The sequence below is a fragment of the Arvicola amphibius genome, chromosome 4, assembly GCF_903992535.2.
Source record: "Arvicola amphibius chromosome 4, mArvAmp1.2, whole genome shotgun sequence".
NCBI classification, from domain to species: Eukaryota; Metazoa; Chordata; class Mammalia; order Rodentia; family Cricetidae; genus Arvicola; species Arvicola amphibius.
Window position 1 is genome coordinate 86,253,200 of NC_052050.1, and position 25,715 is coordinate 86,278,914.

General features: G+C 38.1%; 1 protein-coding gene across 1 annotated transcript in view; it reads left to right on the forward strand.

Annotated features, from left to right (window-relative positions):
- Window positions 1-25,715, forward strand: part of Ranbp17 (RAN binding protein 17) — a 336,136-nt gene that overhangs the window by 3,731 nt on the left and 306,690 nt on the right. The window contains 2 exon segments of the mRNA XM_038328832.1: window positions 7,043-7,189; window positions 11,054-11,144. Coding sequence (XP_038184760.1) covers window positions 7,043-7,189; window positions 11,054-11,144 — 238 coding nt within the window.

Below are 25,715 nucleotides of genomic sequence, written 5' to 3' on the forward strand. Positions count from 1 at the left end.
AAGCCTCTCTGATGACGAATATGCTAGACTCTGGTCTATGAGTAGAGCAAAATATCATTAGGAATCATTTTATTGGTTCATTCCTAGGGCTTTGGGCTATCCATCCTCTGGGTCCTGGGACTCCCCAGACAGTGTCAGGTGTGGGCTCCCTTTTGTGGCATGGATCTTAAACTGGACCAGTCTTTGGTTGACCACTTGCACAAGGTCTACACCACCTTCACCCCAGCACATCTTACAGGCAGAACAAATTGTAGGTGGAAGGTATTGTGGCTGAGTTTGTGCTTCAGTCCCTCCACCTGAGGCCTTGCCTGGTTACAGAAGATGGCTGGTTCAGGCTCCATGTCCCACATTACTAGGAATCTTAGCTGGTGTCACCCTTGTAGATTCCTATGAGTTTACATTGCACTAGTGGCTACCTCACCCCATTGCCAGAGGATCAAAGGAAGATAGCATGAAGCTTGGGAATCTGGTACTGGCCTGGAGCTCCAGCACTGCTGCAAGGGACACTTGGAGTAGAGATCTGCTGGAGACATGTTTAGTTTGGATTCTGCTGGTTGGCTGTAATTTTTAGTGCCTTCCTGGAAAGCTTGTGTGTGTGTGTGTGTGTGTGTGTGTGTGTGTGTGTGTAGGTTAAAAGTAGGAATTAGAGCCGGGCAGTGGTGGCACACGCCTTTAATCCCAGCACTCGGGAGGCAGAGGCAGGCGGATCTCTGTGAGTTCGAGGCCAGCCTGGTCTACAAGAGCTAGTTCCAGGACAGGCTCCAAAGCCACAGAGAAACCCTGTCTCGAAAAATAAAAAAAAAAAAAAGTAGGAATTAGACATTGGTGGCAGGTAGACAGTGACTGAAGAATGGCAGATGGTGAGGGAGGTGCCTGTGACATGTAGACTTGTCATTGACTTAGTTTTGCCTGTTTACTAAATGACTCTTGTGCAGCCTACATGCACGTGCCCTCTCAACTTCAGTTTTTCTGTCTGTGAGAGGCTACACTAAAATTAAGTAGTTAGTCGGAGTCTGGTTTTCAGAATTGGCTTAAGAAAAGATGAGAATACTCTGGTAAACTGAGGCACCTAAAGAACTATTTGGTTGTTGCAGAAGTACTGTAGTTTTGCATTGTGGAAATATGTCATTTGATGTTCTTGACACATGTGGTCATGTTGTAAATCATTTTAATATGCATTTCTCACTGTATGCTTTTTGCTTGTGACATTACTGTTTATTTTTTATTTATATTATGGAAATGATGAAGACAAAAAGCAAATTTGAGTAATTTTAAAAATTTTAGTTGTTTATTACTGTCTTAGGGTCGCTATTGCTGTGAAGAGGTTAAACTACAGCTTTGTGGAGTAGGTTCTCCCCTTTTTCATGAGTTCCAGCTACCTGCTAAGCCATCTTGTGAACGATTTTTTGTTTAAGTATAAAATGGATCAATGGCAGCAGAGACAATTTCAACAGAACATTTGACCCACAAACTGTAGTGGTGGTTCAGTATGGTTTGCAAAGGGATTAAGAGTCCTGAAGTTGAGGAGTAGTGTGGCCGGCCATCAGAAGTTGACAGTGATCCACAGAAAGCAGTCATTGAAGCTAACCTCTTTCAACTGTAGGAGAAGCTGCCAGAGAAGTCAGTGCGGACCATTCATGGTCATTTGACATTTGAAGCAAATTGGAAAGGCAGAAAAACTTGGTAAATGGATTCCTCATGAGCTGGTTGAACATTTTTTTAGAAAAATATTTTGAATTGGTGCATCTCTTTTTCTTCCCAACACTGATGAGCCATTTCTTGATCAGACTGTGACGTGTGACAGAAAAATGAATTAAATATGACAATTGTTGACGACCAGCTCAGTGGTTAGACTGAGGAGAATCCAAAGTACTTTCCAGAGCCAACCTTGTACCACAAGAAGGTCATAGTCACAGTTGGGTGCTCTGCTGCTTGTCTGGTCTACTACATGATCAATGAATTCTGACCAAACCATGACATCTGAGAAGTGTGCTCAGCAAGTCCATGACATGCGCACCAAAAGGCTGCAGCACCCACAGCTGCATTGGTCAGTGTTCATAAAGGGCCCGCTTCTCCAGGACAAACCTGAACTGCATGCTGCACAGTTAGTGCTCCAATAGTTGAATTCATTGAGCTTTGTACTTTTGCCTCATCTACCATGTTCACCATGTTCACCATGTTCACCATGTTCACCTGACCTCTTACCATCTGCCTACCACTTCTGCAAGTACCTGGACAGTGTTTAACAATGAAAAAAACCACTTCTATAACCCACAGAATGTGGAAATTGCTTTCTAAGAATTTGTCTAATTCCAAAGCATGGATCTAAAAGAGTAAATAAAGTTATTTCTCATTGACAAAAATATATTGATTTTTAATACTTTGTATTTTGATTAATAAAATTGTGCTTTAAGCCTACTATAATTGTTTAAAATTCACAATTCAAACCTGCAACTCCTTTTGCACCGATGTAATATCTGATTCATTGTTGAAGGAAGAGTTAGTTCCAAGAGGCCCAGGAATAAGCCTTCAGGGATGCTCAACTAACAGAAGGGAGGAACAGTTTGTAGGAAACAACCTCAAAATGAAGGCAGTGTATACTAGTGACAGCCATGAAGTTTGATCCCAGAAGGCAGGAAAGATATAGGGAAGTAACTGAAATGAACTTTAGAGTCTTGCAGTGGGATATTTGAGGTTTATCTCTTTAAAGATTATTAGCAATTTTTGTTTTATTTTCTGGAGCAAAAGCTTTCTTAGTGAAATATAATGGCATGTAACAATACATGTGCTTAAGCTGCAATAGGTGAGTTTTGGCAAATCATACATCTATGAAATTGTTGCCAAAATATGAAAATAGCCATTGTTTATGTATGTTTCCTTATGCTCTTAAGCTTTTTTGCTGTCCTCCTTGGCTGCCTTCTCCTTCTCCTTCCTTACTCCCTTGCTGTCCCTTCCACGCAGCCAAGAAACCAGTGACCTGCTTTCTACTAACAAAGCACCTTGAAAGCATATTTTTGTTACGTGACTTTTGCTTAGTATTCATCTGTTGATAGAGACTAGGCAAGACTTTCTATATAGAAAGAAATCACATTTAGGGGCCAATGATTGCATGTCAGATACAAAGAAGTAAGTCCATAAAATTGTGATGATCTTGCGTTTTTTTCTTTGTTTTTGGCGTTTTTTGGAGACAGGGTTTCACTGTTTAGCCCTGTCTGGCCTGAAATTCACGATGTAGACCAGCTGGCCTCAAGTTCAATTTCTGTCTGTCCCTGCCTTTTGAGTGCTGGAATTAAAGGCTGGCTAGGAAGATGTGTATTTAATCTGAAGGCAAGATCCTATCATTGTCCACTGGGGTCTTACAGTGGGTCTTTCTGTTCATATTTGCTAGTTACCTTTGGAGGTTTTCCAGATCCGGTTCTTCTCATTGTACTTATTATTTACGTGTGTTTCTAGTTTTGACACTATACCTTAGAAGCTTTAATAATCCAAACATGTCAGTAAATTGGGACAGTATGCCTTTCTGAGCCGTTCTCACTATATTCTCAGACACCAGTTTATAGAAACTAAGATGAAAATTTATCAGTCTACTGTAGATAGGTTCTCTGGGAAACTACGTGCTAGTCAGAAGATTGGTTGGTTAGCAGTGTCTGGGTCATACCTTCCTACCAGAGCAAGAATCTTTGTCTGGAGAGGTTTAATGTTTAACATACCAGAATTTTTTTTAAACCATTACAGTAACAGAAAACTTGGTGTACCCTTCAAATCTTTTATAAAAGTTCAAACTTTCCCCTTTTAATTTTTTACTACTTTTCATTTATTATTTTAAAATATTGGCCTAGAGAGGTGGCTCAGTGGTTAAGAGCACTGACTGCTCTTCCAGAGGACTTAGGTTTGATTCCTAGCACCCAGAAAGATGACTGTCTGTATTTCCAGTTCCAGGGGATCCAATGCCCTCTTCTGAAAGCAGTGCATGCATCTAATGCACAGACGTACATGCAAATAAAACACCCATATACATAACAATAAATGTTAAAAACACTCATAAAATAATTCTAAAAGTTTTTTAAAAAGTAATTTGAAACATCTTTGAAAAAGGGGTGATTGATAATGTCAACTGAACACTATATACTATATACTATATGCTATATGCTATATGCTATAATCTTTCTGCCTTGAAGTTTATTTAATCAATACAGCAAGGCAAATACGATCCGGACCTTTCCACAATGTTCTTAATAGGCTTTTTTGGATAATTAGATATCATCGATTTGACTAATATTAACATTTATATATTTTTTTAAATATTGGTTTTCTAGATCCTTTGTAACAAATGCCACAAGTTTGGTGGCTTAAAACTCAAATTTATTCTCAGTTCTGAAGGCCAGAAGACTGGGGTAAATGAGGTTGGTTCTTTCTGAAGATTTCACCCTAACTTCTCACTGCTTTTGGAAGCTTTGGTACTTCCTGGCTTTAGATGTGACTTTCCAGTCTCTGCCTGTCTTCCTATGGATCTCTCCTCTGTATCTCGCTGCATCTGAAATCTCCCTCTCTTTTTCTTTTTCCAGAAAATTACTCCTTTTTAAAGAGAGAGTGGTGATAATAACCATTAAAAGTATGGCCAACTTCCATGTTCATGAGAGTTACCTTTGCAAGTAGTTTTATGAAGGTGCAAATTATATTTTTTTCATTTTCAATTGCAAAAAGGTTTTATTATCCCAAATGTTCTGTTTTTCTCTATCCTCCAATGAAAACATGTTTACAATCTGAAAAGAAGGCAATATTTCACTGACTTAATGTTTCAACTTACCAGTTTAGGGAAGTGAACATTGGTACCTCCAAGAACATTTGGTGTTTGGGCCGTGTCTTACTGTCACGTTTCATGATGTTCTAAGGGTCCCAGGCAGGCACTCACGTGTCCCTCCCCCCCCCCCCCCCAAATTGGTGCACTGATAGACAGACTATCCTAGCTTCGTGATCAGTCTTTATATTTCATACATTTCTGAGGAAAGTTCTGCTATACAGTAAAGGGGGCCAGGGCTTCCCATCTATGAGAGAAGACTTTTTTATTTTGTTTGGAAATTTCCTATGAAACCTTTTTGCAATTGAAAATGAAAAAAATATAATTTGCACCTTCATAAAACTACTTGCAAAGGTAACTCTCATGAATATGGAAGTTGGCCATACTTTTAATGGTTATTATCACCACTCTCTCTTTAAAAAGGAGTAATTTTCTGGAAAAAGAAAAAGAGAGGGAGATTTCAGATGCAGCGAGATACAGAGGAGAGATCCATAGGAAGACAGGCAGAGACTGGCCTTGAATTATCAGTCTTCCTGTGTCAGCCTCCTGAATGCTGGGATTATAGAAATGTACAACTGTGTCCTTCCATATAAGGATTCCAGTAATTGAGTTTAGAGTTAGATTTAATGCCCACTCCATCTCTATGATGATTTCATCAAATTCCTTACCTAATGGTTTATAAAGACCTTATTTCTAATGAAGATTTTGCTCATAGACTCTGAGGGTTAGGAATTAGACCTATCTTTTAGGGGTATAGTTCTTTACCTTACAGTGGTATAAAGTGTGCAATGTGCGTACATCTTGGCCTCTTTAACTCTAAGTGAAGTGTTGAACATAGGGCAGTACTCCTGCCTCCTCCCAGATGGTGGGAGTACAAGTATGTGCCACCGTGCTTGGTGGGGGTCCTTATTTTAATGAATCAATATGAAACTTTAGTTTTGGAAAATTCTCGAGTCTTGGCTACTGGGTTGTGGCACAGATAAGGAAGTGGGAAATGTGAAGGACCTACAAAGAGAGAAGTGGGCACAAGGATGGGAGCCATAGTGTCTCCTTTTTAGTGCTGCTTGGGGATTTGAGGGGTGTGAAGCCTGCCACAGCTGTAAGCTGGATATAAAAATTCATGCCAGAATCCGGGCTGAGGTGGAGCACGTCTTTAATCCCAGCACTCAGGAGGTAGAGGCAGGTAAATCTTGGTAAGTTTGAGACCAGCCTAGTCTACAAGAGCTAGTTCCAGAACAGCTAGGGCTGTTACACAGAGAAACTCTGTCTCAAAAAAACAAAACAAACTAACTAAAAACCAAAACAAACAAACAAAAAAAATTCAGGCCAGAACAAAATTGGCATTTCTTTTGAAATAACCCATTATGTTCATTTGACTACCTGTTTTTGAAATGTCTGCCAATATTTTTGTCAAGTATATAATTCAAGTCCCAAGTGAAATCTTTTCTTTTAGTGAATGGCTTTAACAAGATTCTTTTAAACTAAACTCACTTGGTAGTTCACTGTTTCCCTGTATTCTACATCATCAAATGATATTGTGTTTGTAGACAGAATGGATTAGTCTTTGTGCTTATAAGATAAAAACCTGTGTAATAATTAGTTAGAATGTTGTTAGAAATATTGTAGGATCAAAAACTATGACCTGAAGCATTATGAGTTCAGAAGGTCCAGGTCAGCATACATAAAATTATCATTAATTCTTTTGTTACAGGTTACAGTAGGATTGGAAACAACAGAAGAGCATAAATTGATCTGTGGGCAGCTTGTGTGTGCTCATTCTAGCCTCTAGCTTCATTGGGCATCTCCTGGCTGTTTACTGGCCACTGTTTAATGCCTTGAAATGAGTACATTCATTTTATTTCAAGACCTTGTAAATGTTATTTCTTTGCCTCCACTACCTTCTAATATTTTCTTCGTCTGGTTTGCCCTTTAGATTTGAGGCATTCTTGGTTTTGAACGTTTTAGCATAGATGTCATTCTTCTTCAGGCATAACCTTGCTAGCTCCTTAAGGAGAGAATCTTCCCTATTAAGTTGCATTGCATAACTCAATTTTTAAGTTAGTAATTTGGGAAATAGGAGATGTGCCTCTTTTTTTTACTATATCTAAGTGAGTCATTGCTGCACAATAACTATATATTGAATGAATGTATATAAGTATTATTTCTGCATCTCGTTTTCTGTGTCTAATATATATATTTATTTATTTTTATTTAAGTCAAATGTCTTTTTTTCTCCCTGTGAAGAATTTGGCCGAATTGGAAGCATTGTGTACTCATCTCTACATAGGGACTGATCTCACAGAAAGAATAGAGGCTGAGAAAGCACTCTTGGAACTGATTGACAGCCCAGAATGTCTCAGCAAGTGTCAACTTTTATTAGAACAAGGAACAGTAAGTATGTGATAAATGATTAACTATGCAAGGCCAGTCTTAATGGTAATGGCAAGCAGTGTTAGCAGTGATAGTCACAGCTTTTGCCACATCTATTTATTATAATTTCCTGTCAGAGGGGTTAAGCAGGAAAGAACTAGAAAGCCCGGGAAACGGCCACAAAGTAGAAACAAGAATGTGCTGGAATAGTTTCTTGGTTCTTGACCTGTTTTTATGTCGCATTTTATATGTTTATTTTCATAATGCTAGGGAGTGAACGAGGACCTTTTACATGTTAAACAAGCTTTCTACTGCCAAGTTACATCTCTAGTCCTAACAATTACATTTCAGAAATAACTTAAAAAATCCAAATGTTGTAGGTAGTTATGATTAACTCTGGAAAAAATCAAAGGATTGTTCAGAAGAGTGCTCACTGCCTCTTTATACCTTCATTCTAGACATCCATAGCTGTCTGTCTGTCTGTCTGTCTGTCTATCTGTCTATCGATCGAGAGAACATTGACTAAGCAGTCAGCACATACTGAAACAACCAATACCATACAGCTTTCTTGGCCTGTTTACATGAATTAAAGTAGTTCACTGTTTAGTTAGAGAGGCACAGATATATAAATAAAGAGGTATGAAATGATATGGAAAATACCACAGAAAGAGACTTATGTTTTATAGAAAAGGTGACAAACTTTCCATAAAGGGCCATGTAGTATTTTAGGCTTTGTGAGTCAAAATTGGCATTTCATAATTATAATTATAGAGATAACAAATCCTCAAAGTTTTGTTGGTAGAATTCAAAATATAATCACCAAATGTAGTTTTTTATGTTATACAGGTTAGCTGATAACATATTTGGAATTAATTGGAGTTTAAAGTTGGTGTTTCCTGTTATTGGATTTGATTGCAGATGTTCATATTTCATGCAGACTTACAATGAAATGATGCATTTTTTTTCTCAATGGGTTCTCACTGTGTGAGAACCTTGACTGAACCTTGGCTGACCTGAAACTCCCCCTGTAGACCCGGCAGGCCATGAATTCACAGAGACCCACCTGCTTTTGCTTTTAAAGTGCTGCTATTCAAGGTGTATCCTGTCATGCTGGCTAAGATTTTATACCTTTGAGAATATCTTCACAAACTTAGATGCTGCCAAACATTATACCAGTGCTTTGGCGTCTCGTCTGCATTACTCATACTTTCACTTAGAAGACATTTCTGTGTCTTAATCCTCTTGATATTTGCCATTTTGCCTATCATTGGGTTGCAGATTAAGAGTTTCCAATTAAAAATTAGGTAGAAGGTCTTCAGTTGCACAGCAAAATGGATTTTCTAATATGGAAATTTTTATTAAACTTGCATCAGTATGAACTAGGACTGTAGTTGGAGATAAAAAAAAACGTGTTGGGAGTGGCGCTTCCACTACGTATTTTAGCTTCTCTCCGTGTCGGGCTGTGTGAAGCGCCCTGGTGGTCCTTGTGACTCACACAATGTTGTTTCCTAGTGACTTGAGTCTCACTCATCCTGCCATCCCCTGTGTAAGTGCTATACCCTGCACATTAGGCGCTAGGTTGTTCTCATTGAGAGAACAAGTTTGTTGTATGAGCTAATTTGTAAAGCCATTTAATAGTGAAAAATAGTGGCTTTGCTTTATCTGTAAACTTTCACTGTCAGACCTGAGCTTAACAAAAGAAAAAAAATCCAGTTTATCTCTGACAAGTTATTAGTCTACCTTGTTGAGGGCAAGTCAGGGTATTCAGCATCTTGATCTGGCAGAAATCTCCACAGTGGAAGATAAGCTCACAAACATAACTGAGGACTCCTGGTTCATTAAGTTAGGAGAGATTTAGATATCCACTCCAGAATAAATGCTTATATTAAAGTGAATGATACAGACTTCAAAGTTATTACTATTATAATTATTTACAAGCTTTTGACCAGCCCTTTTCTGCTTCATGTACTGTTGCCACACATATGTAGCAGATTCTGCCTAAGGTTTATATTTATTAATGCTTCCTCAGCTCCTTTGAAAATATTCTGTCTGTAGTTCCACAGATTCTTCGTAAAAAGATTCTTCCTTGACTTCTAGAATAAGTAGATGGCAAGTGTCAGGAGCACTGATAGCACAAACAGTTATTAGTAGCCTCAACCCGTTCACTAAAAGCTAATGATGGTCTGCAGTTTACTAGCCTTGCCTGCACCTGGCTCCTCGTGTTGCTCTAGTGTCCTCCTCTGAGCATTTGTTCTCACTGAAAGGCTATGAAGTTTATTTTCTCTGTACTAACTTCAGCTGCTACAGTAAGATAATAGTGACTAACTCATCATTAGTAAGGAACTTCCTTTACTTGACTTAAATAATGAGCCACTTGTAAACTTTCTTTGAGGGGGGAGGGGACAGGGTTTCTCTGTGTAGCTCTGGCTGTTCTGGAAATCATTCTGTATTTCGAGCTGGCCTCAAACTCACAGAGATCTACCTGCCTTTGCCTCCTGTGTGCTGGGATTAAAGGTGTGCACCACTGCCCAGCTGCTACTTGTAAACTTTGATTTCATTTTTTACGTCTTTTTAAAAAAGAAACTGCTGTTCTGACATAGTCTGTTTTAAATTTCAGAAAGACTACTGACTTTCTTAAGTTGAACTCTTGCTATGCCTGCTTAGTTTGAAATTGCTGACATATAATTCTTTTAGCACAGGTAGCTGTAGCACCATTAGGGAGAACTCACTGATCTGCTACTAATTGAACACGCTGCCTTGACATTTAGGCATTTTCTTCTTGACTTGATGGCTATACAGTGATGCGATGAAAGGTATGCTTGTGCTGGCTCAGCTCCTGTGGCACTCTGGAGACTGGAGTTGATTCACTACAGTCTGTGGCACATGAGCAGCAAGCAGCCGGGTTTGAGCGTAAACCGGAACAGTTTTAGCTGCTAGGATCTGCCATTACCCATACAGTGAGCCTTGGACAGCAGGTAAACGCTAGGCAAGGCTTTGTGTGTCACAAACTTCATACTGAAGTTGAGATTGCACCTACTTTTTACATGTTACAAAATGCTGTTTTTAAGTTGTTTTCAGTGGTTAAAACTGTGAAAACCATTTTTATCTCACAGGTTACACGAAAATAGTATATCGTTTATGGATCTTTTTTTTCCCCACCTTGTAATCTAGAGAAAAAATACAATTTGGTAAGAAATTTTGGGGAGTAGAATGAATATATGAACTGAATTTTGAGGATGAACATGACTTTATAGTTTGAATACACTGTGGTATGTTCAGAAATTGGTGGTGAGGTTGGAGAGATGATCAGTGATTACGAGCACTTGCTTTCCTTCTTGAGGATCCAGGGTCAGGTGCTTCACAGTGGCCTATAACTTCATTCCAGGAATCCGAGAAAGCCTGCACACATTTAGTGTGCATAAACTCATGTGAGCACACATGCATAAACACAAATTAAAAACACAAATCTTTAAACAAAAGTGAAAGTTCATGGCCAGCCACAGTCAGGAATAAATCAGAAGGAACAGAGAAATCATGGCAGGGGAAGCACTGAAAAACTGCTGTGGGCACAGCCTTCGGAAGTGTGGATGCAGGTGTGTTTGGCGGTACAATGAGCGCAGAGTGCGCAGAACTGCTAGGCCATGTTAGAAGTGTTTGGTTTAAGCTTGTTCAGACATTTATTTTCCATTTACTTAGTGCTGTTGAACTGACTCTACACCTCCTTCAGCTGATGACGTGTTATGAGAGACTGCATTCATGGGTCTTATTTGTCATACATGTACAACTTTGGAGAACTCGACAAATCACTGTTTTTGCTTAGAAAAATTTCTTATATTTTGACTATTCTATTTTTGTGATGATAATAAAAATTACTGTTCTTTACAGACATCCTATGCTCAGCTCCTTGCAGCAACATGTCTTTCAAAACTTGTTACCCGAATCAATCCTTTACCTGTAGAACAGAGGATAGACATCAGTAAGTGATTCATTAATTTTTTAACAAATTATATTTTAAAAATAAAAATTTCCTTATTGTAACTTAGTTTTATTATTATTTATTTTAAGATTGGTAATTAAGCCTTATTAATGCATTGATGATGACGTGAAAGATAAGACAATATGTAATTATAAAATTTTGTTAATTTAATAATTATATTGTATATGTGGTATTTAAGATTTTCATATTTTATATTTTATCCTCCAAATAAATTAATGAATTATCCTTGTTTTATAAATTAGTAAATTATTGATGGGTTCTGACTGGCGTAGGCTTACATGACTGGGAAATAGAGTTGTCATTTAAATCCCCTAAATCCGCATAGTGTTCACGCTGTTACTTGATAGGCAGCTGAGTACCTAGAAAGAAACCAGCTCTGTAATATTGCTCAGGTTGCTACCCCAGAGTTAGTTGGGATACATTTAAAACCAATAGCTGATTCCTACTTGCAGTAAGAACAACATTGAGTAGTTATTTGTATGTTTTGGGAGTAGTACACTTTACATTTTTATATATGTGTAAGTTTGCATTTCATATGGACAAACCTAATAATTCGGGTACGAGATTACTTTATCTTTGTAATAGAAACAGATTATTGTCTCATTTCTGTTCTTTAGACTCAATATTGTTTATATTTCTGTATTAGAAAAATGAAAATATCTGATGTGTTATGAATCTTTAAGTTAAAAATTTACTGGTTAGAATCATACTATGATGTAGTTTGCCTCATTTCCTAACAGTCTGCAGAAGGTTCTTCAGTCTCTAGAAAGTTATACATGTAAGAGAGCATCATAAAAAGTGATTCAAATAGTGTAAGCATGAGTCATGAAACTTAGGACATATTTTAAATAGACTTAATTTTTTTAGAGTACCTCTGGGTTCTTAGAAAAACTGAACAGAAGCTATCGAGTGCCCTTATACCCCCCTCCCCTCATTGATAGCCTCTCCTGTTACCAACATGAGGATTGTATATTCTGTAGATTTGGGCAACATACAGTGGCATGTGTCGCTATTATAACAGTGTATGAATTAAGTGCACTATCCTAAAAACCCTGTGCTCTGCCAGCTCTTCCCTCCTTACCTCATCTCCGGGCTTTGAATAACCTTCATCGTTTTCCAGATTAGCGTGTTGGGAGAATCATATAGTGTGTAGCTTTCTCAAAGTTCCTTTTTCATTTATAATAGTAATGTGTGCTTAAGATTCTTCCATGTCTTTTGACTACTCAGTAATCTCATTTCTCTTTAGTTATGATTAATAATTCTTCATTGTCTGAATGTACCCAAGTGATAATTGTTTCTAAGTTTTGAAAAATTGTAAGTAAAGTTGCTCTTGACACCCATAAGCAGATGTACATGGTGGCTTGTAATCCTAGCACATGGGAGACTGCGGTAGGAGGTTCCCATATTTAAGGCTAGCCTTGGTGAAATTGTGAGTTTAAGATTATCCTGTTTAGGGGCGGGGTGGGGAAAGAGCGCACAAACAAAGGAAAGCTGAGGTAATGAAGAGAAGAGCTCTTGCTCTGGTCCTGCTCTCAGTGGGAGGCTGTTTTAAATATTTCACTAAACATGGCATCATTGCAGTTTTTATTTTCCAGGAGTATTCCGGATCAAGCTGAGAAAGTTTCTCTTTATTCTTGATTGAGGTTTTTCTTGTTCTTTTTTCTTCTGAGATAGGGTTTCTCCTTGTCACATGGCCATCTTTGAACTTGCTCTGTAGACCAGGCTGGCCTCAAACTCAGAAATCTGCCATCTCTGAGTGCTGGGATTAAAGGTGTGCACTACCACTGCCCAGCTCTTGGTTGAAGTTTGTTTTTTTAGTCATAAATGGATATTACATTTGTTAAATGCTTTTTTATATATTTTGATATTATCATGTGGTTTTCATTCTATATGCTGTTGATGATTTTATATGTTGAGCCAGCCTTGCATACCCAAGATAATTCCTTCTGCTCTTTAGTTCTTTATACATCATTGGATTCCATTTGCTGAAATGCTGAGAGTTTTTACAGCTTTGTTCCTCAGAGGTGATTAGTTTCTAGGTTTGTGTTCTTGAAATGTTTTCAGTTTGTACATTAAGATAATTTGGGGGACAGGGCTTGTAGTTAGGGATGAAATGCTTGCCTAGCATGCATGAAGATCTGGGATGCATTCCTGGATGTGCAATAAAATAAATAAAAGATAATTTTGGACTGAAATAAGTTGGGTAGGTTTCCACTTCTTTCTTTTTTGTTTTTGTTTCTGTTTTTTGAAACAGGGTTTCTCTGTGTAGCTTTGGCTGTCCTGAAACACACTCAGAGATCTGCCCACTTCTGCCTCCCAAGTGCTGGGATTAAAGGCATGTGCCACCACCTCCCAGATGTTTGCTGTGCTCTCAACTTATTTTTATTGATAGGTATTTCCTAACTGTGTGGTACTGTTCACTAGTTGTCTTATCTGGGCCTGGTGCTTTTGCTTTGAAAGATAATTGTATTATTTACTGTTGTGTTACTGTGGCCACAAACATGAAAGGATGGTTTAAAGGAGGGTGGCTTAATTTGATTCATGGTTTCAGAGTCTTCATTTCATGTTTGTTTGGCCCCATGTACTTCGACGTAGTTGACAGTCGGGGCTGTGGCAAAGGCTGGTGCTCTTTATTTCTTTGTGGATGAGGAGGGGGCAGAAGAATAATGCCACCCCTTTTATTCTGTTAAGGTCCCAGGTCCATAGGATGAAGTTCCTGATATTCATGGTAGTTCTTTCTACCTTGGTTAATCTCTCTGGAAACCCTGTTATGGACATATCCAGAGGTGTGTTTCACCAGTCTGAGGTGATTCCAAATCAGTGTCAAGTGGACAAAATAATTGTTCAACTGTACTTAGTAATTACTATACATATTTCTTTAATAGTTACAAGTATTTAAATTATATATGTATATGACTTATATTGTGAAAATCGAATTTTTTTTTTGGATTTTTCGAGACAAGGTTTCTCTACAGCTTTAGAGCCTGTCCTGGAGGTAGCTCTTGTAGACCAGGCTGGTCTCGAACTCACAGAGATCTGCCTGCCTCTGCCTCCCGAGTGCTGGGATTAAAGGCATGCGCCACCACCGCTCGGCGAAAATAGAATTTTTTAAGAGTAAGGAGTACAGATATCATTTACAGTGATTTGACTTAATGATTATCAAAGTAATAATACTTTGATTCTATGTAAATGATACTCAAGAATATGAATTTTGATCTTATGTTGGTGATATAAGGTGTCACACTCTTGTGATACTAGACAGTGGCAATAGGCAGTAGATTTTGTTATCTACAAGGGTAAACAGTTGGTATTGTACTGTGTTGCTACACTATAATGTTTGTAGTTAGATGTAGTAAGTACATTTTCAACTTATGATGGTTTGCTAGACTTTTACTTTATTAAAAGTTGAGCAAGGCTGGGATGTAGTTGAGTTGGTAGAGTTCCTGCCTAGCATATGTAGGCTCCATGTTCAGTCACCATCACTGCACAAACTGGGCATGGTGGTGCAAGGCTGTCATACCAGGACTTAGAAGGTAGAGAGGCATGAGAATCAGAAATTTAGTTCATCCTTGACTGCATAGCAAGTTCAAGGCCAGCCGGGACACTTGGCCCTGTCTCTTTCGTGTACATACAAAAAGTCTCACACACACATACAAAAATCGAGTAACTCTTTTTTTTTTTTTTTTTTTTAAAGTGGTGAATGAAATTTGGGGAGAAAAGAAAGTGGACATGTGCAAGAAAATTTCACATAAGAAATGTTGAGTTTTCTTTTAGTTTCTTTAGTTTGACTAAAGAGTTCTTGTTTCTGTCGGTAGATTAGAATTTTTGTCATGATATGATATGTCTAATAGGCATGTATAATAACAGACATGTGAGTTAAAATGAAAAATGTATAGAATGGCCTGACCAGTCACATTGCTTTTTCAGATCAATATAAATCCTCAGTCTTGGATGATCCACTTCTGGTAACCTCATTATTTCCTCATAAACGTCATTGCCAGGTTCTGTGCCCACCAACTATTTTCTACCATTACTAGCTGTTGGCAGTACAAAAGATTTCTACACTAGCCCAGAATGGAGTATAATAAAGGTTTATTTATTAGGGGTAAACTCACAGAAAGAGTAGTGATCCTTAGTCCTCTGTGTGCTCTGGGAATTGGAACTGAATCCAGCAGCCAAAAGGCCTGTGCATGCTTTTTGTCTGCAAATATAGTACATGAGACCACACCCAAAGTGGGCCAGTCTCTTAAAGGCTATTGGCTGAAGAAGTTCTCACAGCACTCCCCCTTTTGTCTAAATAAGAGAGTTCTAAGCCTAATATAAAACTGTATAGAGTAGAATTACAACCAGCATGAACATCAAGCAAGAAACATATGCTAAATGTTTCAATAGTTATCCTATCCAAAAGAGTCTAAGTCTTATTAGAAATGGCTAAGTTGTGAGAGGAAAATAACTGCAACTGTCTAGTCTTTAACTCCACCAAAGACCTAAGAAGGGAAATAATATTACTTCAATAAACAGGAAGTTCAATCAAACAACTTTTAAAAGGTGCAAGAAATGACAGAGACAACCACCTACCTGGACAGTCACCCAAAGTCTCATTTACAATGTTAGGACAATCAACTTTGGCTAAGGCCTAGAGTGACAGACCATTTCTGGAGGCAGGGAAAATTTCAGAACTGTCTTACTCTGTCTTGGCAAGGTTTGACAGTCTTTTTGTTTGTATCCGGCTTGTCCAGTCTGGACACTGTGCATTTCATCAGTGGTTGAGGCAGGGGAAATTCTTTGCCCAGAGGCCAAGAAGAAAACAAGCTCCAAGTGGAGTGTCTTCCGTGCCCAACATTCTCTTGGGAATAGATATGTGCTGCCAGGAGCAATTGTATCTCATATCAACAGAATTCTAAGTTATTTAAATGCCATATTCTGTAGTTCTTTGAAGTAGTTGAAGATTACCTATCTATGCGGAATACAATCTTTGTGCATCTAAAGAACCTGATTAGTTAACCATAAGTAAGACAAACATGGATGACTATTGACTTACAATGCTTAATACCTATATAGCTTAAAGACTAGGCCTTCATATTAAGATATTAAACAATCTTTAAACAAATGTGCAACAAATGAGGACAATGACCTCAAAATGTAAACAATTTATAAGTGTCTTGATCAGAGGTAGAAATGTATAATGCAATATGGTGACTATATCCTAAAATTGCATCAATATGTGAAATATCCTAAGCAGAGATAGAAACATACATGCATACAATATGACAAAATAACTTTGCATATGTACACAAATATTGTACACAGAAATATGAGCATATTCAATATAACAAAGATAATTTGAATTTGTATCAATATACAAGAATATATACCAGTGTAAATTGTCTATAGATAATAGTTCACAAGTATTCTCACTATTACTCCTATTATTATTAGTGTGAGTAAGCTTACACTAATTTACCTATTATCCCATCCAATCCCCCCCCACTTTTTAAAGAGATCCCTGAGCCTACTTAATTTCCAGTCCCAACCCTATACCACTTATAACCAACTCCTAATAGATGTCCCTGACCCTGAGGACAAACTTTGTTGGGAGAGGGGACATGTGTTTTAGAATTACTTTTAGCTGTCATGGGTGCGATGTTATTTCTATGGGATTCTGTAAAAACTAAAATGGTGATTAAGTTTCAAGATTACTGTCTGGTACAATTGTAGATAGTCTCTGAGTAGTCTTTTTTTTTTTTTTTGGAAGTTTTTATTTGAAGTTCTGGCCAGAACATTGTAAGGTGCACCATCTCAGCTAATGAGGTTGCAATCATCTTGAGCAGTTTGTAACCCAAAACCGATCTTAAAGTGGTGCTATCAGCATTGTGACGTCATATCAACCAGGTGGAATTGTTGTTGTGGGGCCCCATCTTCTTCCTGTAAACTTTAAATATTACTGCAGGAAAATTTATTGTTTGTTGTGAAAAACATAAAAATTATTCATATAGACTTATATTTAACAAAGGGTACCATAGAGACAAAGTAGGTAAGGGGAGAAGTAAAAGTTTCTCTAAATTTCTTTCCTTCTGTCCCATACCAGGTAGCTCCTGATATGAGACAGAAGCTCTGAATTTTTCTTTTAACAACATGCTTGGCTTTAGAGAAGGACAGCCACTGTCTAGGTCCAAAGCCAGATTTGATTTTGAAGTGAGTTGTGACTATCATTATACTTAGAAGTAGGAAGATATGTATGTTTAAGTAGTGAAATTTTACTCTCGAGGATATGGGTACCATAAGTCAGATTTCTCTTTGCTTGGTGATTCTTTCTGGATAGCTATCTCTTCTTCTTTAGGCATCTAGATGGCCAAGATCTCTCGACTTTCTGAAGATGGGTGTATCCTGCAAAGGCAAGAACAGAACCCTGCCCCAACCCTTATGAAATTTCATTACCACCTGTAAGATTGTCATCTCTGTGGATGAGCTGTCATTTCTCTTTATCAAGAGGAGTCTCTTTTTCAATCTGAATCTTTATTAATTTTGATGATATCCATAGCTTTTCTTCTGTGGAAACAAGAGCAAAACCTCTTCCCCAATGTAGCACATCTCCTGGTTTCCATTCTGAGGTCAACACATCCTTGAAATGTACTGGCTGGCTTAATTGAGAAGGGCTTTTTGTTTTTGTTTTTTTATTGTCCAGTGTCTCTCTGATGCTGTTGTTCTCTCTCATTAGCATTAAGAAAATTAAGACTAATAAAGCATTATGTAATCTATTTTTGATGGTATTTTCCATCCCTTTTTGTTTGTTTAACATATCCTTTGTAGTTTGATTTGATCTTTCTATAACTGTCTGACCTGTAGGATTGTGTGGTATACCTGTAATATGCTTTATATTACAATAAGCAAAAAACTGTTTCATTTTCTTAAGCACATATGCTGGACCATTGTCTGTATTTATTTGTGCAGCTATACCCATGATGGCCACAATTTCTAATAAATGCATGATTACTGAACCAGCCTTTTCTGAACTCAAAGCAGTTGCCTATTGAAAACCTTAAATAGGTGTCAGTAGTTTGGTGTGCATACTTTAATTTTCCAAAATCTTCAAAGTGGAACACATCCATCTGCCAGATTTCATTCCTTTGAGTACCCTTTGGGTTACTTCCTGCAGGTAGTGGTGTTTGGTTATATAAAGAACAAGTAGGACATCTTATAATTTCCTTAGCTTGTTGCCATGCAATAGAAAACTCCTTTTTTAAACCTTTGCTATTGACGTGATTTTTTTATGAAATTTTGAAGCCTTTAGCACATTTTCAATCAGTAATTGATCAATTTCTGCATTACCTTGTGCTAGAAGGCCTGGCAGACCCATATGGGATTTGATAATGTGTGTTATCTATATGGGACAAGGTCTATTATGTCTTGAACCTGAATAAATAATGAAGTCAATTTTGTATCATCTGGTTTAAATTTAGTGGTTTTAATATGCAAAACACCTCTTTCTTGAATATTGCAAATCAGTAACTATATTGAGAGGTTCTTTAAAATCCCTTAGTACCATGAGAATAGCATTTATTTTTGACTTTTGGGCAGACTTACAAGGGCTTTGTTTTATTTTATTTTATTTTATCTTAAGGACTATTTCTGTATTTTCTGTATCTTAAAGGCTACTGGCTGAAGGAGTTTCCACAGCAACTAGTATAATTAGCAATATCTTTCTGTTGATTATCAGTCAGATACCATTTGCCTAGCTTAGTTCTGAAGTACCTTCATGAGCTTGTCACTGAAGAGCCGTCCTTGTTTAGGTGACCTTATATTTCTATCAGTACCATCAAGTTTCTTGTGTTAGAAGGTTTTCCTCTCATACCAACTTATTTTTCCCTCAGTACCTGCTCTTATGTGGTTTCAGTGGACTAGAATTGTATTCTTTTCATATTCAGACCAATGTGTAGTTTAGGTTTGCTTGCTTTTATAAATCAGCCTTCTTTCCTTTCTTCCCTTCTTTCTTCTTTTTATCTTAACAAAGCATATGCACATTACATCATAAAAAACAGTTCAGTGCTGGCAAAATGTCACCATGGCAGAATCACTCTGTTACAAGCCTTTAGTAAAAAGCTTCATTTTAGTCAATTCATGGGTGTATGTACATTCTCTAACATTTGGTGTTAGAACATTTTCAACCCCCTAGAAAGATCCTTTGGAAGCTGTCTCTGCCCCCAACCCCTAACATGCTTTCTGCTTCCCATAAATGACTTTTTTGTAGATGTTTCATAGAAATCACATCATAACATATGTAATTCTTTTGCACAAATGTGGTACCTTTCACTAAGCAAAATGGTGAGTGTCATCATTTTGTCTCATCAGTATGTCATTCCTGTTTATTATGTTCCTTATGTATATATGACTTTTAAAACATGTTCACTACTAGTTGATGACCTTGTTGGCCATTTGAGTTTTACCTCTTTATCACCACAAGCAGTAATACTTCAAACATTCACTTATGAACCTTTGTATGGTCCAGTTTTCCTCATTTTTCTATGTAAACCCTAGGAATGAAGTTTCTGAGTTATAAAGTAAGTTTGTGCAAACGTCTCAGAAGTGTCCCCCAACTATTTTCCCAAATGCCTGTGGTCTTAACAATGTATAAAGATTCTAATTGTCCCCACCTCCACCGTCTAACTCTTTTTTCCCTTATTTGTGTTCATGTGTGCAAATATTTTAATCCAGAGCCATCTCTCCAGCCTCTATAATTCCTGATCTTTTTCTTCTTGTATTTTTACCTACAGTAGTTCCTAAGCTCTTCCAGGGAGAGATGAGCACTCATTTCTTAAGGTGTTGATAGAGTTGTTTCCACTGAAGCAATTTTAGTTGGGTAGCTTGTGGTTGACTTTGCTGTGTTAACTCTTTTGTAAGCACTACTTTATTTTCATACTTTAAAAAATACTTTGTGTTCTGACTATCAATGTTGTAGCTATTATATTTTTATGTCACATACCTAAGATCAGGTTTTAAAAATATGGTTATAGACTTTTATCCTCACAATAAGCATTTGTTTATTTGTTTCAAGTTATTGAAGATTAAGTACACTACCTCCTGCATGTGAGGCAAGTACACGACCACTGAGCCATGTCCTCATACTTATAGCACAAATAATAAAAACCCAGAGATAGATATTGGGGTTCAACCTGAAGTTCAGAAAAGCAAAGCAGCCATGCCACTAGAGAACGCTTACCTCTATGAAATCTTCAGGCTGAAAGAGAGCAAGTTCCTGTCTCATCCCACCTTATATTTCTCTCTAGTGCTGGGATTAAAGACATCCACCACCACTGACAGGCCATTATGGTTAGTAAGTGTGACTGCTGGGATTAAAGGTGTGTGCCACCACTGCCTAGTCTGTATGGCTGACTAGTGTGACTGTTTTGTATTTTGATCTTCAGGCAAGCTTTATTTATTAAAATATAAATGAAATACCAGTACATTTCCCCTTTTGATCTGAAATAAAAAAGCTATAACTAATAGAAGAAAAACTAGATACAATAAGTATAATAACTGTATACAATATATACAGGCAATAAATACATCAATGTCTAGTCCATTTACATTTGACAAATTCAAAGAAAACACTCCATATCTATCCTGTCTTGGTGAGTCCAATAATATCCTATCATATCTTTTATCCTATCATATCTCTGCAATATGATGTCCAATATCTGCATAATGGGTCTCTGAGGGAGTTGAAGACCAGATAATTATTGTTTTCCAGATGCAGAAAGTTATAATAGAAAGTAAATTAGGTAAAAGACTTTGGGACTCACCAAGACAGGATAGATATGGAGTATTTTCTTTGAATTTGTCAAACGTAAATGGACTAGACATTTTTCTTTTCAAACAAGAACCCTGAATCTAATCTCCTTTGTTCAACTCTCCTCCTAAATGTAACAAGTAACAACTGGTAACTCTCCTATCCAAACAATGACAAATATCTATAACCCATTGAACAACCAAAAGTCCCCCACCCTGAAGGGGAAGCCTAGCCCAAAACCTTGTTTTGTAAGGCGTGTCCCCCTTGGTCTGAAGGCGTGTCCCCCTTGGTCTAAAGGCGTGTCCCTCTTAGGCGTGTCCCTCTTAGGCGTGTCCCCCTTAGGCTAATATTGACTTATAAAATCTTGCGGGCCTGCGGCCTGCCTGCTCTTTGTTTTCCTGCCCTCCTCGCTGGAACCTTGGATTTGTAAGTTCCCTTTCTTTTCCTTTATTAAAACTGACTTATATATATTAAAGCTTGTCTGGTGAATCATAACTGCCGATCAACCACGCACCTTCATTTGGCGTCCAACTCGGGCATTTGGGAGCCTTCAGCTCCAGTTCCCACACTGCGTGGCAGGGATTCGGCCTTGGGCTCTTGGTTGCTTCAGAGCAGTTTCCCAGACTAGCCTGTCCCAGCCCCGCTTGTACGGAGCAAAGGACGTGTGTGTGCTCGGGTGACTCAGTCCGAGCTCGCTAACCCCTCAGGCAGCACCAGTCCCGGCTGAGTTCGGCCTGGGCCCTGACCTGCCAGAGACTAGCGGTTACTGCCGGAGTCCCAACATTCGAGCTCCTCAGGTACTGCAGACTCGGTTTGGCCGAGCGGTTATTGCCCTAGCAACCTACTGGCAGGGAACGGTCATTTCAGGTAAAATTTCTTTTGATTAAAAAAAAAAAAAAAAAAAAAAAAATGTCTGACCATATCACCGTTGAAAGCTTCTGCAGTCTATTTAATTGTACTATGGTAGAAATATTACAGGATACATATGATATTCCCATAACTTGGATGTTTATAGGGCTTGCAATTTTTCTCGTATTTGGTTTCTCCCTTACATGGTTTGAAAATAGAAAAATGATAAAGTCCTTACAGAATGAAACCAGGATTCTTAGGACAGAGGTTGAATGCTTAAGAAAGGGCACAACTGTTTTGAGTAACAACTTTAAGTCGGTCGAGGTATTTGCAAAAACAATTCAGACTGACACCAAGAAAGAGTTTGAAGGTCTCAAGGAAGGGAATAGGGCTTTGTCTGATATGACTCGGTCAAATGAGCAAAATTTAGAAAAACTACAGTCTGATATTAAGGAGAGATTCATTGCTGCGGAGGAGAGAACAGCTGATTTGGATCGTAAACTTCAGTCCCTGTCTGAAACATTATCAGAGAGAATTAAAACTGCTGAATGTGAAAATCGGACTTTGACTAAAGGATATGACAGACTGGCTGACAGATTGTCAATACAAGAAGGCACAATTCATGCCATGAAAATTCTATCCAAGGATGAGATACTAACTCTACTGGACAAACTTCATGTTTTGGAATCATCCATGAAGGCCTTGGAGCATAATTCTGGACAGGAGATCCAGGCCTTACAGAAGGGAATAGTAAGCAGATTAGAAAAGATTGAGGAAATTATAGAACAGGAGCAAACGGTACAAAGGCGAAATTTAACTCCGTCAATGAGTAAAACTCTCCGGGATAATTTCCATAAAGTTCTACCTGCCTTTCCAATAGTAACGTCAGAAAAGGTGACTGGTTCCAAAAACCCTAAAGTCATCAAGGAATATACATGGGAACCCGTCCGTATGAATGATCTCAAAGAAATTAAACAAGCCATTATGAACTTTGGGCTACATTCGTCCTTTGTTAGAGAGATGCTCAAAACTTGGTCTATAAGCAATAAGGCAACGCCCCATGATTGGGTACAATTAGTATCAGCTGTTCTAGAGAGTGGGTCACAATTAAATTGGAAATGCATGTTCAGACAAGAGGCTAAACTTTTAGAACAGCAGGAAAGAGCAAAGGGAATTGAGATCTCCCTAGATCAAATTCTAGGTGAAGGACTTTTCTCCGATCCTCTGGAACAAGCGAATTATGATGAACACACCTTATCCATATGTACTACAGCAGCTTTAAAGGCTTGGGACAGGGTTCAAGACCCAGGACAGAGACTGGAATCATATATCAGAGTTAAACAGGGTCAGAGAGAACCCTTTAGTGATTTTTTACAAAGGCTAACTAAAGCTGTACAGATAGGGATATCTGACCCAGAAGCAAGACGTATAATAATTGAATCTTTGGCTTATGAGAATGCCAATGTGGAGTGTAAAAGGATCCTGGGGCCTTTAAAGATGAGATCAGCGCCCTTGGATGAATGGGTCTTACATACAATGAATGTTGAATCATTTGACTATGGCACTGAAGCATGGGTCGAAGAAGCAATTTCTAATGCAAAAAGGAGGCATCAAGTTACCAAATGTTTTAATTGTGGCAAGATGGGACATATTAAAAGGAATTGCAGACAACGGATTTTCAGAAATAATAATAATAACAATAATAATAATAATAATAATAACAATAATAATAATAATGCCTCTTCTAGAAATAACAGACGTAGGAGGACTCAGCCTTCAGGTATATGTAGGAGATGTGGAAAAGGCAGACACTGGACAAATGAGTGCAGGTCAACAAGAGATAGACAAGGCAACCTGTTGCCACTGGGAAACTCAATGGGGGGCCTCTCGCAGGCCCCCATGGCGAATGTGGTCCAGTCATTTCCAGTTACTGCCGAGAACATGCCTCGTCAAGAAAATTAGAAAGCCCCATGCCTGCTGTTAAAAGCAAAAATGGCCTGAAAGATGAGTTACGTGTATTTTGGCAGACTTTTATAAATGAACAAAGACCAAAGTTAAGAGTATGTGTAAATGGCATTTTTATTACTGGCCTACTGGACACAGGTGCGGATGTAAGTATCATTACTCCAGAATCTTGGCATCCGTATTGGCCTCTTCAGGATGTAAATGTTCAGTTCCTGGGAATTGGAACCCTATCTCAAGTAAGGCAGAGCACGAGATGGGTTGAATGCATAGGGCCAGAAGGACAAATAGGAAAATTAAGGCCATATGTAGCCAATATTGCAGTGAATTTATGGGGCCGTGACCTGTTGCAGCAATGGAATACCCAAATTAACATTCCTGCTGCTTCTAGAGCCTCTATCACCGAGGGAAATATTAAAAGATATTACAGAAGGCGGAAACCGGCTGTTCGGGCTGTACAAGAATGCAAAGCAATTGATGGCCCTTCAGAGATACGAACAGCACTGCCTCTAAAATGGTTGACTGAGAAACCAATATGGACAAAGCAATGGCCTTTAGCTGAGGAAAAGTTGCAGGCTTTAGAACAGCTGGTACAAGAGCAATTAGATGCTCGACATATAGAAGAATCTACCAGCCCTTGGAATTCTCCTGTATTTGTTGTTAAGAAAAAATCTGGTAAGTGGAGAATGGTGACAGATCTCAGGGCTATCAATAAGGTTATTCAACCTATGGGCTCTCTGCAATCTGGAATTCCTCTGCCATCTTTATTACCAAAAGGATGGCCTCTCATAGTAATTGATTTAAAGGATTGTTTCTTCACTATACCTTTACAAGAAAAAGACAGAGAAAAGTTTGCCTTCACAGTGCCTACTTATAATAACTCTCAACCTACAAGGAGATACCAGTGGACCGTCCTCCCACAGGGCATGTTGAACTCTCCCACCCTGTGCCAATATTTTGTAAATCAACCATTGCAAATAATACGCAAGCAATTTCCCAACTCTATAATTTATCATTACATGGATGATATTCTGTTATCTGATTCAAACATGGCTACTTTAGAAAGACTGTTTGAAGAAGTAAAAATACTTTTACCTAAATGGGGATTGCAGATTGCTCCTGAAAAAATTCAGAGAGGAGATTCTGTTAATTATCTAGGCTATAAAATAGGTTTGCAAAAAATTAAGACACAAAAAGCACAAATTAGGAGAGATCGGTTACGGACTCTCAATGACTTTCAAAGGTTGTTAGGAGACATTTCCAGCTTACGACCAGCTGTTGGCATAACACCTGATATGATAATTCATTTAAATAAAACCTTGGATGGTGAAAAAGACTTAAACAGTCCCAGAGAATTAACAGCTGAAGCAGAAAAGGAGCTGAGAATGATTGAAGAGAAATTACAAGAGACACATGTGGACAGGGTGAATCCAGAGCTCAGTTGTATTCTCGTCATATTGCCTTCCAAAATTTCTCCTACAGGAATTTTAATGCAGAGAGATGATATTATCTTAGAATGGATCTTTTTACCACATAAACCAAGTAAGAAAATAAAAACTTATGTGGAAAAAGTCTCTGAATTAATTATAAAAGGCAAATTGAGACTTCGTCAACTAGCAGGCATAGACCCAGCAGAAATTATAGTTCCTTTCACTGCTGATGAACTAAAAAAATTGTGGGAAGATAACGAACCATGGCAAAGAGCTTGCGCTAATTTTTTGGGAGAAATCAATAACAACTATCCGAAAAGCAAGAGGCTTAACTTTATAAAGAGAACTTCTTGGATTCTCCCCCGAATCATCCGTGATGCTCCAATAACTGGAGCACGTACATTTTATACTGATGCTAATAAATCAGGGAAAGCAGGTTACAAATCAGAAGATTTGAGTAAGGTGGAACAAAGCCCTTATGATTCTGTCCAGAAGGCAGAATTATATGCCATTCTTATGGTG